This window comes from Labeo rohita, chromosome 22 (genome assembly GCF_022985175.1).
Source record: "Labeo rohita strain BAU-BD-2019 chromosome 22, IGBB_LRoh.1.0, whole genome shotgun sequence".
Classification (NCBI taxonomy): domain Eukaryota; kingdom Metazoa; phylum Chordata; class Actinopteri; order Cypriniformes; family Cyprinidae; genus Labeo; species Labeo rohita.
In genome coordinates this window covers 17,327,541-17,343,283 of record NC_066890.1, presented here as the reverse complement: position 1 = coordinate 17,343,283, position 15,743 = coordinate 17,327,541, and the positions used below count along the sequence as shown (strand labels likewise).

General features: G+C 36.9%; 1 protein-coding gene across 5 annotated transcripts in view; it reads right to left on the bottom strand.

The window, feature by feature from the left end:
- pcbp4 (poly(rC) binding protein 4) overlaps positions 1-15,743 on the bottom strand; it is a 117,585-nt gene that overhangs the window by 18,686 nt on the left and 83,156 nt on the right. For all 5 annotated transcript variants that reach the window (XM_051094837.1, XM_051094838.1, XM_051094841.1 and 2 more), the window contains exons 5-8: positions 13,464-13,580; positions 5,209-5,340; positions 2,904-3,032; positions 1,675-1,749 (exon numbers count right to left, since the gene is read on the bottom strand). In XM_051094837.1, the coding sequence (XP_050950794.1) occupies positions 1,675-1,749; positions 2,904-3,032; positions 5,209-5,340; positions 13,464-13,580 (453 nt within the window). The remainder of the gene's footprint in view (positions 1-1,674; positions 1,750-2,903; positions 3,033-5,208; positions 5,341-13,463; positions 13,581-15,743) is intronic.

The following is a 15,743-nucleotide window of genomic DNA, read 5'->3' as shown; positions in this document are numbered from 1 at the left end:
ATGTCATCTTTTATGCCAAATAAGCTTTTTAAAATGTCTAATTAAAACAACAGAATAAGAACAAGTTACCAATCAAATGAAATCAGTGTTAATAAAATTAATTTGTACTACAGAGGTGGCGCAGATGAACACAAAAGTGGCTTGTAGGTGTATTTTCATGTTTAATGAGGCTCAGAGGTGGCATGCGTGCAATCAAATTCATAAATTCATGTTGAGATCAATGTTTTAAATATAAAATTTTAAATATAGAAATATTAAATCATTTAAATAACTATAAAAAAATTTACTTTAAAATTAAACTAAACTGCCAGTAGGTGGCAGCAAGTCACTGATTTGATTACGGAATCATTCATCTGATTCGTTTGAACAGCTGATTCAACCTGTTGAATAAAGCAAGTGACTTTATGAATGAGAAATTGAATCATTGACTCACTAGATTAGTTTAAAAACGTACTTTCGTTCATAAACAAAACTCAGCTGTGTTTGAATGGAGATGCGAAGCGGCTCAGTTGTGACCAAATTTGATGACGAAATAGAGCAAAATCAGGCAATAGTGTTACAGTCAGACAGTGCAAGTCACTTAATATACTAACTTCTTGTTTATTTAACTGTTGTATTAAATCAATATCTCATTTACAAACTCCCTTAAAAATCATTAAAACCCGTCACTCATCTTAGTTTATCGCAATCTCATAAAGTTGCATTTTAATTAACAAAGCTCTCTACACTGCGCAATGAATCTCCTATTTATCTCTTATTTACACTCTGTCTACACTTTATTAATGGATTCATCAGATATGTCTGTGATACATTACTCAACACTGCAAAAACGCATAGAAACCTTTGAAGCCCCTCTCAGCAGAAACACAAATATGCTGATCGGGTCAGTCGCACAGAGCCCTGTCCATGACATGTTTTTTTTTTTTTTTTTCACAATGCAATAAATCATGCATATGCAATAAAGCACCTCATCTTCTTGATCTCCTCACATAAATGATTCGATTTTGATGGCTTATGTTTCTTCCCCACGACAGGATCATCAATGCCATCAAATTTTTTGTTTGTTTGTTTGTTTGTTTGTTTATATGTTGATCACAAAGTATAAAGTAGATGAGGAAAACTAGGATGCGTGGTGTATTTAAAGCACCGCCTTTACTGTTTACAGTCCGTGGAATGGTGCGCTGTGATTGGTTGAGCGGATGTATCACATTCTGCAGAGAAGGGAGACTGGTGTTTGTCACGGTTTGAAAAGATAGGGAGAAAACATAACAGAATAACACGGTGGATATCGTATTTTGCGTTAAAATAAAAATTGACTTTTCAATACCGACCAGATACAATCCTGATTTTGGCAGGAACTTTGTTTATCACGTTTTGGAACCAAACTCTTCAAATAAGTTACAACATATGGACATGACCACACAAAACTGACAATTCCCGCAAAATCCAACTCGACAGCTCAAATTATAGGTTAGTATTATTAGATGATCTGTTAGGAATTTGGGTAAGGACAAGAGACAGTTTCAAACACCAATTTGATGATGTACTTTCTCAAAAATTAATTTTTGTTCATTTGTAGTGCACCTTTAAGTGTTGTGAATTTTATAAGGAAGTGGGACGCTTTGTATCGCTGATAAAAGAACTGCGTTTTGCCAATTTGATGTGCATTTTTACCTGATTTCCAGCAAGGAGCACCGCGCCTGGAGCAGGAGTGGGGCGGTACGGAATTGTAGCACCCTTTGGAGGAGACTGCAAACATAAAACAGCAATTATTAATTTCAAACCTAGAACTTTACGGATTCACCCTCAGTATTAAACTTTGACTATTATTCTCGGCTCATTCACCAACTACGCTAAAGCATCTTGGAACAAATCAAGGTTGCTCTTACCTAAGGCATTTGCAAAGTCATTTGGTCATATTATCTTAATGACTGGAAATGCTGACATGGCGCACAAATGCAACATTTATCGATTGGCTCTTCATTGGATCGCTTAAAAGCATACCATTATCCTCTCACAGGAAGTCATTTGGCCAAATTATTTCAGAATGCTATTAATGCTTGCTCATGATTCCATCCTCAGATGGAAAACTTGTAATGCCTGAGTATGTTTTCTTTGGGCAGCATCATTGCACTGTTGTTCAAACCTACGTTTTAACTTCAAAAATGATTTGGAAATCACTCTTGGCCTGTTAGCCCAATACAAGGTGTCATTTGGGCCTAAAGGACATCTTTTATGAAAGTTCACCAGCAAATGACTGTATGTGCTTATATGCAGTAATTTGATTAAGAGGTCAGGATAAGGCCAAAGTGATGAAAACCCACTGAAGCGTATCCCCCACAATTGCTCAACCAAACAAAAAAGAATTGTTTTAAATATTCATTGGGTGACTTTGCATAATCTGCATCCTGGAGCAGACAGACAGCTGAGAAATCCTAAATTGGGCAGTGTAACCATCAACAATCTGCCCCTCATCTGGTCCTTTAAAAATTAAACAGAACGAGCAGTATGCATTCAGAACAAAAAAAGTTTGTTTTCTGAAGCATTTATGTGCAGAGAAAACCATTTGAGAGGAAATGCATTTCACGCTGTGGGAGAGCTGAGAGACCACATTCACTAATCATTACAGTAATGATTTTTAACATGCAGTTTGTTAGATCAAGTATCTTTGGGAAAAGTATCTGACAGTTGCAAAAAGCAATAAAAATATCTGTTTAGGCTCCAGAAATGTATAATTTCCATTTATCAACACTAAAACTCAAAACCTCTGAAGCACAGAAGCTTTTGAAGTCTACCAGATTAGGACTATCACACAATAGTCATCCACCAGTTTTTCAAGGCCAGCGCATGCATAAAAACCTCGTGTTAATGAAGCCAAATGGATTTGCTCGGAGTCAAATTACCTCCAGTATTACAGTGCAGATGAGCTTGACACACTGGATGATGGCGTCCTGACTGCCAGATATCGTCACACCTCTCTCTGTGGAGTTAGGCAGCAGATCTCCCGCCACCTGTACCTGAGCCCCTGTTTTCTGCCACACGATGGAAGAACAGATCATTAGTACACTGTTTTACCTAGGTCAGGTCTGACTAATCCTGCTTCTGGAGAGCCAGCTTCATGCGGAGTTTAGCTCCCACACACCTATCTGACAGGTTAGGCCTTGAATAGCATGTTAAAGTTGAGGTGTCTTTATTTAGGGTTGGAGTTTGGTAAGTTGTTGGTCCTCCAAGAACAACCCTGAGGACTAACCCAAACCTTAAAGGAGAAGTCCACTTCCAGAACAACAATTTACAGATAATGTACTCACTCCCCTGTCATCCAAGATGTTCATGTCTTTATTTCTTCAGTTGTGAAGAAATGGTGTTTTTTGAGGAAAACATTTAAGGATTTTTCTCCATATAATGGACTGATATGGTGCCCCAAGTTTGAACTTCCAAAATGCAGTTTAAATGCAGCTTCAAACAATCCCAAATGCAGTTGTAAACGATCCCAGCTGAGAAAGAAGGGTCTTATCAAGCAAAAAGATCAGTTATTTTCATTAAAAAAGTACAATTTAAATACTTTTTATTGTCAAATGCTTGTCTTGTCTTGCTCTCCCTGAACTCTGTGTATTCTGACTCAAGACAGTTAGGGTATGTCGAAAAACTCAGATTGTATTTTCTCCCTCAACTTCAAAAATCATTTCAAAATCATCCTACATCGCTGCAGAAGTTCCAACCTAGTCTTTGAAAAGTGAACATGCAAAGAAGATCAAACACCCTTAACAAAAAAGGTAAAACAGCGATATAGGACGATTTTGAAGTTGAGGGAGAACATGAGATGAACCGGAAGAAAACTGAGGTCGAGAAGACAAGACAAGACGAGCGTTTGACATTAAAAAGTATATAAATTGTATTATTCTTATGAAAATAACAGATCGATTCGCTAGATAAGACTTCCTCGGCTGGGATCATTTATAACCACATTTGGGATCGTTTGAAGCTGCGTTTAAACTGCATTTTGGAAGTTCAAACTTGGGGCACCATATCAGTCCATTATATGGAGAAAAATCCTGAAATGTTTTCTTCAAAAAACATATTACGGCTGAAGAAAGAAAGACATGAACATCTTGGATGACAAGGGGGTGAGTAGATTATCCATAAATTGTTGTTCTGGAAATGGAAATGTTGTTCTCTTTTAACGGGATAGTTAACCCACAAAGGAAAACTCTGTCATTAATTACTCCATCATGTTGTTCCAAACCCGTAAGACCTTCGTTCATCTTCGGAACACAAATTACAATATTTTTGATGAAATCTGAGAGCTTTCTGAGCCTGCATAGACAGCAACACAACTACTAGTTCAAGGCCCAGAAAGGGTATCCATCATGGTACTGTCATGAAAGTGTGGAAGAGAAAAAATTGTTGAATAAAGTTATTATTTTTAAAAAGTATTCTCGTAGCTTCATAACATTACGGTTGAACCACTGATGTCAAGTGGACTATTTTCGTAATGTCCTTACTACCTTTCTTATAGTTGCGTTGCTGTCTATGCAGGGTCAGAAAACTCTTGGAAAGGTCTTACGGGTTTGGAATGACACGAGGGTGAGTAATTAATGACATAATTTTCATTTTGTGGTGAACTATCCCTTTAACTTTACTGCAGTTAGATCTTTCTTTTTGAAGATGTCTCCAAAGAGTTCATCAGATTTAGATAACTTCTAGCAATTAAGTCACTAAAGCATTCCTAGGTTAAAACCACCAAATATACGTACATTTAAAATCAAAACCACGGTGGAAAAACCCTTGAACCCAAGAGCTGCTTAACCAAACTCCCTGAAGCAAAAGGGCTGGGCTAAGACATTGAAATGCACTGTGTTTACTTGGTTCTGCTAACTTGAAAGCTTGCAACAACCCACCAAACACACCCTGTTTCAAAACTTACTTTCTTGCTTTGATTAGTTTAAAGCACTTGACATTCCCCCAACTCCAACAACCTTCCCCTTCCCCACACCCCCTACAAGTGCATTACAGAACACTCCAAATTTAGCATGACAGACCATTCACCATTACCTCATACCATCAAGACAGCCCAGAGACCATAAATGTAAAATAAATGGGCTTTTACTGGCATCCAAAGCCATGAAATATGCAACAGAGCAAGCAGTCCTAACATGGACGTCCTGGAGAGGAGGAAAGAAAGATATGGGGATATGGAAAAGCACTCACCTCTCTGATCTCTTTGATTTTGGAGCCGCCCTTGCCTATGAGGGAACCGCACTGGCTGGCTGGGATGACCAGCCGCAGCGTGACTGGAGGCTTACTGGTGACTGTGCCGTTCGCCACAAGAGCAGCCAAGTCCTTGAGGGCCAAAGATAGAATGGATGACGTGTTAACTGAAAGTTGTGCTGGGACTTTTATGGAAACTTTCAAAAGAGTAAGAACTTTGATTCAGAGTGGTTTGGAAGCATGCTTAAAGATCTGGTCTGTTAACTAGAAAGTTTTAGGATTGACCCTCCCCACTGTAACCTTGACCAAGCGACTGAACCCAAGGTTACTCCCTGAGGGAACTGGCCCTACCAAGACTTCCACCAGCTTGTCCTGGATTTTCTAGAAGGGATCAAAACAAGGTGCAGCTCTGGCCTTTCCAAACCAAAATGGGTGGTGGCAATATCCCATATTCTCCTGTAAACGTGCACCGGATATTAGTTACCTGATTTAGACTTGGATGTAAACAAGGGACGGCATTGTTCAACAAGATTTAAGGTGTTATTCTGGTGATTCCTCTTTTGAAGGATGCCCTCATAATTCACAAAGATCGTTAACGTACGCTCTTTGTTCCAAGGTTTGAAAATGCCATTGTGCACCAGTGACCCTTCGTGGCTTTTGATTGCAATCTGATGAAATGTTCTTTACCAAAGCCACTTTAATCAATTTCCCTATTTAGAGTTTGCAGATCGATGTGCCCCGCTAACAAAAGGTTACAGCTGACTGAACACAGTTGCACCGCCGCCGAAGACACCCATTGATTTTTATGACCAAATTAAACGATATTTACCCACCTGTCATCTGCACTTGTCTCTATCAAGATGTGACATGCATTCGCAAGGTGCGAAAACAGAAGGCTAATAAAAAAGCGCATCTTGGCCTTTCAGAAATTTCCTCAGTGTTTGAATAAAACCAGTTGTAAGAATCTCTTTATGCTGAATTAAGCTTTTGGAGATTCTCCCTTTGTGTTTTGCATGATGACACATCATCCAGAATTAATCTTAAAGAATTTGTTCACTTACAGAACCAAAAAAATTCCAAATAATTTACTCACCGCCGTCATCCAAGATGTTCATGTCTTTCTTTCTTCAGTTGAAAATAAACTAAGGTTTTTAAGGAAAACATTCCAGGATTGTTCTCTATATAGTGGAATTCAATAAGGATAAATAAATTGAAGGTCCAAATTGCAGTTTCAGTGCAGCTTCAAAGGGCTCTACAGAATCCCAGCTGAGGAATAATGTCTTATTTACCAATACGATTGGTCATTTTCTTAAAAAAAAAGTGCTTGTCTTGCACTAGTTTGACTTCCCACATTATGATGTTGGACGATTTTGAGGTTGGAGGAGGAAATGAGAGTGTTTCGCCCTTAACCAGTGGTTCCCAGCCACGTTCCTTGGAGTCTCTACTAATGAGCTGACGATCTGATACATGGAAAACATGCAGTGTTGGGGGGCCTCCAGGAACGTGGTTGGGAACCACTGCCCTAAACTACCTTTTTGAACAGGAGTAAGAACTAACTGACTTTTTCAGCGTGATTACATAATATGTGAAGTCAAGCTAGTGCATGATGAGCATTTGTGGTTAAAAAGTATATACATTTTTATTTTTTTTTTTAGAAAATGACCGAACGTTTCACTAGATAATACACTTATTCCTTGCCTGGGATCATGTAGAGCCCTTTGAAGCTGCATTGAAACATTGCATTGCAATTTGGAACTTCAACCCATTGGCTCCCATTGAAGTCCACTTTATGGAGAAAAATCCTGGAATGATTTCCTCAAAAACATTAATTTCCTTGGGACTGAAGACGGACAGAAAGACATGAACATCTTGGATAGGGGTGGGTAAATTATCAGGCAATTTTAATTCTGGAGTGAAATAATCCTTAGAGGTAAACTATCCCTTTAAGTACAGGTGGACAACTAGCGTTCCACTGTCATATTCCTGCCACTACAAGAAATCAGCTTCAGCGTCCATTATTCACTCAGTGCAGATTCAAAGGCTTTCTCTTTAATTAAACCAGGTAATAAATATCAGCCTGAATCGTGGCCCACCAATGCTGCAATCAATTAGGTGGGAGCAGGAATCTTGCCGGGTTTGAAATGTAAATAGCGTGTGCTGTCTCTCTGCCCATCAACCCAGACCTCACCTACGTGAGCCGAATGAAGACGCCTCGAGTGGCGTCTCGGAAAGTAGAGCTAGTGAGTCTTTTTCTTCTCTGTTTAGTGTTTCCATCAGCGCGAGGGGTTTGGAGACGCTGTTGTTGTGCTCTTTCAACGTCTCGCCCCGCATCCTCCAGAGACTGAAGGGGAGGTGGAAAAAAAGAAAACCGTGCATCTTTTCTTGCCGATGCTGTGGAAAGTAATATCCAAATGTCTGACTGAAATTTGTATTCTCTATTCCTTTCTGTTCCCTTTGTGGCCCTTTGTAGTCTTTTTTCGGCGGAATTAGGAGTGATATTAATATGCCTCGGTCTTAATAACGGTGACTAACGGATGTCTACTCCCCTGATTCATTCTTGATGTAGGACCTCGCACAAGTCTTTACCCCTCATCCCTCTCGTCTCATTTAACAACCTTCCTGGATAATAAAATATCAATTTAGATATTACTCTCAGCAGATTGACTCTGTCTTATTTGCATATTAGCTGTTGAGTAAGGGGGTCCTGGCTCAGAATTTATGACAATTTGCAAGCGCTCTTGATCTGATGCAACTAAGGAGCTGTTTTAGAGCTGCGATCTAAAGCATATGCAACAATAACTCAGGGGTGACAGCATGCGGGCGAAGTCAAAAACAATTTCTAATGCAAAGCAAGAAATGTTTGGCCCCATTCAAGTGCCTTCTGCTGTTCTAGTACCACATACTAACAATAACAATATAATCTTTGATAAAGAACCATTTATAATTATTTTACTAGCAATTTCCAGACAATTCAAACATATTTTATGAGGTGGCTAATTCGTACAAATTCCTATGTCCTCATTCATATAAATTCATATGATTTTAGCGAAAACGTACATATTTACGAGTTGCACAATACATATGAATTTGTATGACTGACCTACACCTAACCCCGCCCCTAAACATGCCTATCACTGAAATTAGCCACCTCATAAAATATGTATTGGTGGTGAAATAGTGTTGCAATTTCTGAAATTGATTGCAGTTTGAAATATGTAGTAGAAAACCCATGAAAAATTTAAATAATTTAAAAAATCCACATTGTTTAATATATATTTTAGACTATGAGGGTGCCGTTATTTTGACAAGTGTTGCTATTTTTACCGCAGCACAACTCATAATAACAATTTTGAAAATAAAATACTGATACAATGCCACATTGCTCGGCTTTTGGTTGTAATTTTCAGTCAAAGTGCAACAAGAAAAGTGATGTAAGTCTTTGCTGCTTTTCCTAATGATAAGAAGAGGAGAAAAGAATGGGAATAAATGGGCTTTCCTAAAGACCCACATCTTTGTTCTCTCCACTTTAGCCGTGATGCCTTTGAGGCTTTTAGTAGACATCAGCTACTGAAAGAACTTACGAACGGCAGAGACAAGAAATGCTAGATGCCGACGCTTGTCATGACACCGCAGCCACTGAAGGAGTTTATCAGCGTGGATTTCACTTGATATACGGGGGCGTTTAAATGCCTTGTGGGGAAGAAAACGATGGTACGGCATTTGGTTTAAGCCTACGTTTATATCCATCGCCACCTGTAGGCTCTTTCAGTAGCTGTGGTCATCGTATTAGTATTTTATTTTTAGTTGTGTTGTGGTAAAAATTGCAACAGGTAGCAGCATTAGCTTACCAAGCGCAACCTTTTCATGTCATAATAGTGCCCCCCATAGTTTAAAATATGTATTAAAATGTGGATTTTTAAAACAGCGTAAATCTTTCATGGGTTGTCTACTATATATTTCAGTACAAAACATCAATTATGTTACATTAAGCCATACATGTCATAATACCCAGGGTTCTCTTTTAAAAACCCACATTGTTTATATATATATATTTTAGACTATGGAGGGTGCTATTATTTCGACAACATCAAATGTTGCTATTGTAACTGCAACGCAGCTCTTAATAACAACTCTGAAAATAATATACTGATACAATGCTACATTGCAAGGCTTTTGATTGTAATTTTCAGTCGAAGTGCAACAAGAGAAGCGATGTAAGTCTTCATTGCTTTTCCTAGCGATACAAAGAAGCCTGTGGACAAATAAAACTTCCTAAAGACCTTTGTACTTTCCACTTGAGCCCTGATGCCCTTGAGGCTTTTAGTAGAGCACAGCTACTGAAACAGCTTAAAAACAGCAGAGACAAGAAACGCTAGATGCCATCCTGGTAGAATGTAAACATGCCAGTGCTTGTCATGACACCACAGCCACCAAAGTAGTTTCTCAGTGCCGATTTCTCTTGATATCCAGGGACATTTAGACTCCTTGTGAGGAAAAAAAATAGATGGTACGACATTTGGTTTAATCGAGCGCTTATATCCATCACTACCTGTATGCTCTTTTAGTAGCTGTGGTCATCTTATTAGTATTTTATTTTCCAAATTGTGTTGCGGTAAAAATATCAACAGGTAGCGCCAGTAGCTCACAGAGTGCAACCATTTGACGCCATCGTAATAATGGTGCCCCCCATAGTCCAAAATATGTATACAATGATGTGGATTTTTTAAAATAACGTAAATTTTTCACAGACATAATTCATTTACATACATAATAAAATTACAAAAAATACATAAAATCACAAATATAATTATATTTATATAATTATAATGCAAAATTAATATTAAATTCTATTTTGTCTGCCAGAATGTACAATTATCACTGAATGGGATCTAGTATCTTAGTGTCTCATGACATGTCTTGTGGATTTTTATCTTAAAAAAATAAAAAATGACTCTTTTCTACTCTAGTCTTTCTCCCTAAGCTCTGAAATTCTTTGTCTATTCTGTCATATATCATGTGAATCTCTGAAACATCGCTTTTAGATGTCCTCTATGTTCTCAGCTGACTGAAAGAGCAGGCGAAAACATTCTGGATCAAAGCCGGGCCAGACCTCAATAGAGCTCCTTGTAAAATTCAACCAGCAATGCTCATCATATGCTCAGCATAAACGAACCCCGCCGCCACCTCAGGGGTTTCTATGGTGACTCTTCCGTTATGGGTACTGAAATGCGCTTGTGCGAAGGACAGGGAGATTCCTAACAGATGTTTAATGAATGGCACCCTGCCTGCTATGAAAGGATATCAAATACATAATGGATTTAGCAGGAGTGAGAAGATTCATTATTACTTGGTGGGGGCAGAGCTGACATGCTACAGGCAGACAGACACACCTCATTGACTGGCAGTTATATAACTCTACTGATGCCATTAATAAAAATACGGATGTGGGACGCGTGCGTATGTATGTTTCTATAAACGACTGGTACTTTCTGGTGTACTTTTAGTACGTAGCTAGAATGCTATTTCTCGGAAATACAGACTCGTGCCATTGGTTAATGTTGCTGTCAGGTAAGAAAGTATTTGAAATACATAGCACACATCAGCTTCAAAAGTCCCATCATGATCTTGGAAGTCTAGCACATTTTTTCCCAAAGAGCTGTATGTCTCTTTCAGCAGTCGTTCACTGGCATCACCAAGGGAATGTAATGCGTAGGGGCTCAAATGATATTTCTGAGGTTATCCTACAACACATAGGCACACCGCTGCTATGAGACCGGCGGACGATATATGAAAACTACCCACGACTCTTTCATCCAGCTGTTCTTACAAACCATGTCTGAAATTCTAAACACGCAGAGTTAAAGGGCGTTCATGCATTCGTCCTGACAGCTTTATCGCCGCAAATTGTCCGGAAACCATTCAGTTTCAGCAGAAGTCAGTTATTTGGAAGAGCTGATGATGCGATAAATACAAAAAGGTTTAAATAGCATTAAGTAATTATTCGTCTGTATTTTTTTTCTCTATATGTGACCCTGGACCACAAAACCAGTCTTAAGTAGCATGGGTATATTTGTAGCAATAGCCAAACATACATTGTATGGGTCAAAATGATCAATATTTTTCTTTTATGCCAAAAACATCATTAGGATATAAGTAAAGATCATGTTCCAAAAGATATTTTGTACATTTCCTACCATAAATGTATCAAAACGTAATTTTTGATTGGTAATATGCATTTCTAAGAACTTCATTTGGACAAATTTAAAGGTGATTTTCTCAATATTTAGATTTTTTGCACCCCCCGATTCCAAATTTTCAAATAGTTGTATCTCAGACAAATGTTGTCCTATTCTAACAAACCATACATCAATGGAAAACTTATTTATTCAGCTTTTAAAAGTTCTATAAACCCAATTTTGTGGTCCAGAGTCACAAAAGTACAATAAGACTAGGAACTTTTTAAATAAGTAAATGTCATTTTTCGCTTCGTCAAAATTGCTTAAATTGAAAGAATTGCTGAAAAAATCATTTACCAACCATTGTTTTCACTCTCAAGCCATCCAAGATGTAGATGAGTTTGTTGGTTCATACAAACAGATTTGTAGAAATGTAGCATTACATCAGTTCACCAGTGGATCCTCTACAGTGAATGGGTGCTGTCAGAATGAGAGTCCAAACCACTGATAAAAACATAATAATCCACACCACTCCAGTCCATCAATTCACATCTTGTGAAGTGAAAAGCTGGGTGTTTGTAAAAAAACAAATCTATAATTGAAGATGTTTTAATTTTAAATCATTACTTCAGGCCAAAATACCAGTTCGTAATCCATAATATCACTCCCTCACGTAAAAAAAAGTCCATTCTCTGTTTGGACTCTCATTCTGACGGCACCCATTCACTGCAGAGGATCCGTTGGTGAGTAAATGATATAATGTTACATTTCTCCAAGTCTGACAAAGAAACAAATTTATCTACATCTTGGCTGGCCTGAGAATGAGTACATTTTAAGGAAATTGTCATTTTTGGGTGAACTGCACAGTATCTTTAAGAAGCGTTCATCCTGGCAGCTTTAGCAATGCAAATTGACCAGAATTCATTCATTTTTCGACAGACGTCGTTATTAGCACAGACTGCTGATGACGTGACACATTTGAATAGACTTAACATAGCATTAAGTAATTTTTCATTGGCGTCAGCACTTTTTTTTAATCAAAAAAAAAAAAAAAACAAGATAAGGTCAGTTTGACTATTTTTAACGGGACTATTTCTCTAACACTGGCGCAAGAACATGCATGTTTATGTTAGATTTTATGCTTATTGCTCTGCATGCTTGTACAGTCAGAAGTTTACATACACCTTGCAGAATCTGCAAAATGTTAATCATTTTACCAAAATAAGAGGGATCATACAAAATGCATGTTACTTTTTATTTAGTACTAACCTAAATAAGATTTTACATAAAAGATGTTTACATACAGTCCACAAGAGAAAATCATAGTTGAATTTTTATATTATAAAATGACCCAGTTCCAAAATTTGCACACACTTGATTCTTAATACTGTGTTGTTACCTTACACAACTGTTCATGGGTCCCTTGTTTGTCCTGAACAGTTAAACTGCCCGCTGTCCTTCAGAAAAATCCTTCAGGTCCCACAAATTCTTTGGTTTTTCAGCATTTTTATGTATTTGAACCCTTTCCAACAATGTCTGTATGATTTGGAGATCCGTCTTTTCACACTGAGGACAACTGAGGGACTCATATGCAACTATTACAGAAGGTTCAAACACTCACTGATGCTCCAGAAGGAAAAACAATGCATTAAGAACCAGGGGGTGAAAACTTTTGATCAGAATGAAAAAGTACTTTTTTCTTATTTTGCCTAAATATCATGTTTTTTTTTTTCATTTAGTACTGCCCTTCAGAAGCTACAGAAGATACTTACATGTTTCCCAGAAGACCAAATAAGTAAAATTTACCCTGATCTTTAAATTCCAAAAGTTTTCACACCCCGGCTCATAATGCCTTCTGAAGCATCAGTGAGCGTTTGAATCTTCTGTAATAGTTGCACAAAAATGCTATAAGTACAAAGAATCTGTGAAATATATTATTCAGGTCAGTACTAAATAAACAATAACATGCATTTTATATGCTCCCTCATTTTGGTAAAATAATTAACATTTTGCAGATCCTTTTTATTACACTTTTGACATCAACTGTATATACAAGAGCGGTTGTTTTCTTGTACTTACCTCCTCCAGTTTGATTGTGATCATAGTGAAGGCTCTAAACACACACTCTGTAGCGCCAGTGATGGTGATGATTCTCTCCGGGCACGAGCCTTCTGAGATATTGATACGTGCACTGCTCTGTACGGATGGAACAGTAAATAAATGGGAGGTTGATAATGAGAACGAGAAAAAGCAGAGTAAATAAACCAAACATCATGCATTTATTCTAGTAGTACAGGTGGTTTTTCTCAAATGCATAGGTAAAGTCGTGGCATTGTTTTTATTGTATTTTAAACTCAGGAATAAAATATTCATGAGATTTGTGCACATCTTTAAGCACATAAATTAATAAAAATGTATTTTATTTTCTACATCAGGTAGGATGCCAGCAGTACTTGAACCACCAACTGTTTTTTTAACTGCAAGTTGGCAAAAACACCTTAATCCATAATGAAGATGCACAAGGCACCGCAACAAAAAATTCCGTTTAGTTACGGTATTCAACGTTATGAAAAAATAATACACCACAAGACATACCTATCCAGACAGGATTAGATTTCTCAGAGGACGCTCGAGAAAATAGTAGTCAATTTGTTCTGTGTTTTTTTAACCAGGGTTTGTGCGAGAGAAACGCGGGCGTGTTCGATTCGGATGGGATTAAAATCACAACGTACGCCTGCGGAACACAAATTTACCTGAACTCCTCAGGGAAACTAGTTCCGCCCGCATAGGCCTTATGTTAGGTGTGCGGATCGTGTGTGTCCTGTCCAAATGTGTGGATGTCTCCAGCAGAGATCTGGACGGAGCTGCGTGATTCATTCTCCTGCAGGGCTCAGACTGTCAGCTTCATTTAAACTGATCTCTCTATCAATCACGCACCAATGCGTGCGAGTTTAGTCAATGGTGGATGGAAGCTACTGTACAGTATAACTTGCATATTTTATACAATTCATATGTTTTTATTATTATTTATAAAATGCATGTCTTTCTGTGTTCAGTCGGAAAGAAATTAAGTTTTTGAGGAAAACATTCTAGGATTTTCCTCCATATAGCAGACTTCAGTGGGGATCAGCGAGTTGAAGGTCCAAATTGCCGTTTCAATGCAGCTTCAAAGGGCTCTACATGAACCCAGCCAAGGAATAAGGGTCTTATCTGGCAGAGATGTTTTCGAGACCACCCGTCTCGTAAATCTAGCAGTAATGGCAATTAATTTTCATGGCACAAAGTTCTTTAAAGCATCAAATTAGGATGCATGTAGCAGTGTCTGCTGATGCTTATTAAATAACCTAATAAAACTGAACAAAAACAAGGCTGTGGAAGAACGGAAGTATAGTTCGTTAAAATATGTCGTGTAGTTGCGTGCTTGTGTGTTGATTGTTTGGCCAGTGAAATGTTGAAAATGCATTTATAACTAAATTACTGATGAAAATATTTTGTTTTAATGTTTTTTTATTATTCAGAACTGAATTTAAAAAATATTAATTCATAAATAAATAAAAATGAGAAATGTTTTGACAATGAGCTGAAACAAAATATGTTTTATAATAATAATAATATAATATTTTATATTAAAAACCTTGTTTTTTTATATTAATAAAAACTATAACTATAATTACTGGAACTATTAATTTTTTTTTTGTTGAAAATTAAACTATTTCACAACCTACAATATAATTTCAGCTATGTTATATCTAACTTTACTAACTACTTTTTTGTAATTTTATTATCATTAACTTTTTATTTATTTTGCTATTTATTTATATTGTTATTTATCACTGATAATAAATAAATAAATAAAACTACATATTTTTAAAAAGTATTTTGTTTCAGCTCATTGTCAAGAAAACATTTCTCATTTTTATTTAGTTTAACTTGATGTACTAAAAAAAATTACAAATTAAAAAATTACATAGATATTACTAAAAACTAACAAAAATGACAAAAACAAAATTATTAGAACTATTTACTGTAATCATTTACTTAACTATAATTACTTACAAAAAAAAACATATATATATATATTTGTTATTTATTACTTATAATGTTAGGAAATAAATAAATAAATGTAAACTGAAACATAATATTTTAAAAAATAATAATTATTTCAGCTTATTGTCCATAAAACATTTTACATTTTTATTCATTTAAACCTGATGTACTAAATACATGAATACATACATACAACCGTGATGTAGGCAGAAGTACCAACCCAGTGTTTACAAAGCAAACCTTCAAAAAAAGTCAAACACCTTTTACAAAAAAAAGCTAAAACAACAATGTCGGATGATTTTAAAGTTGGAG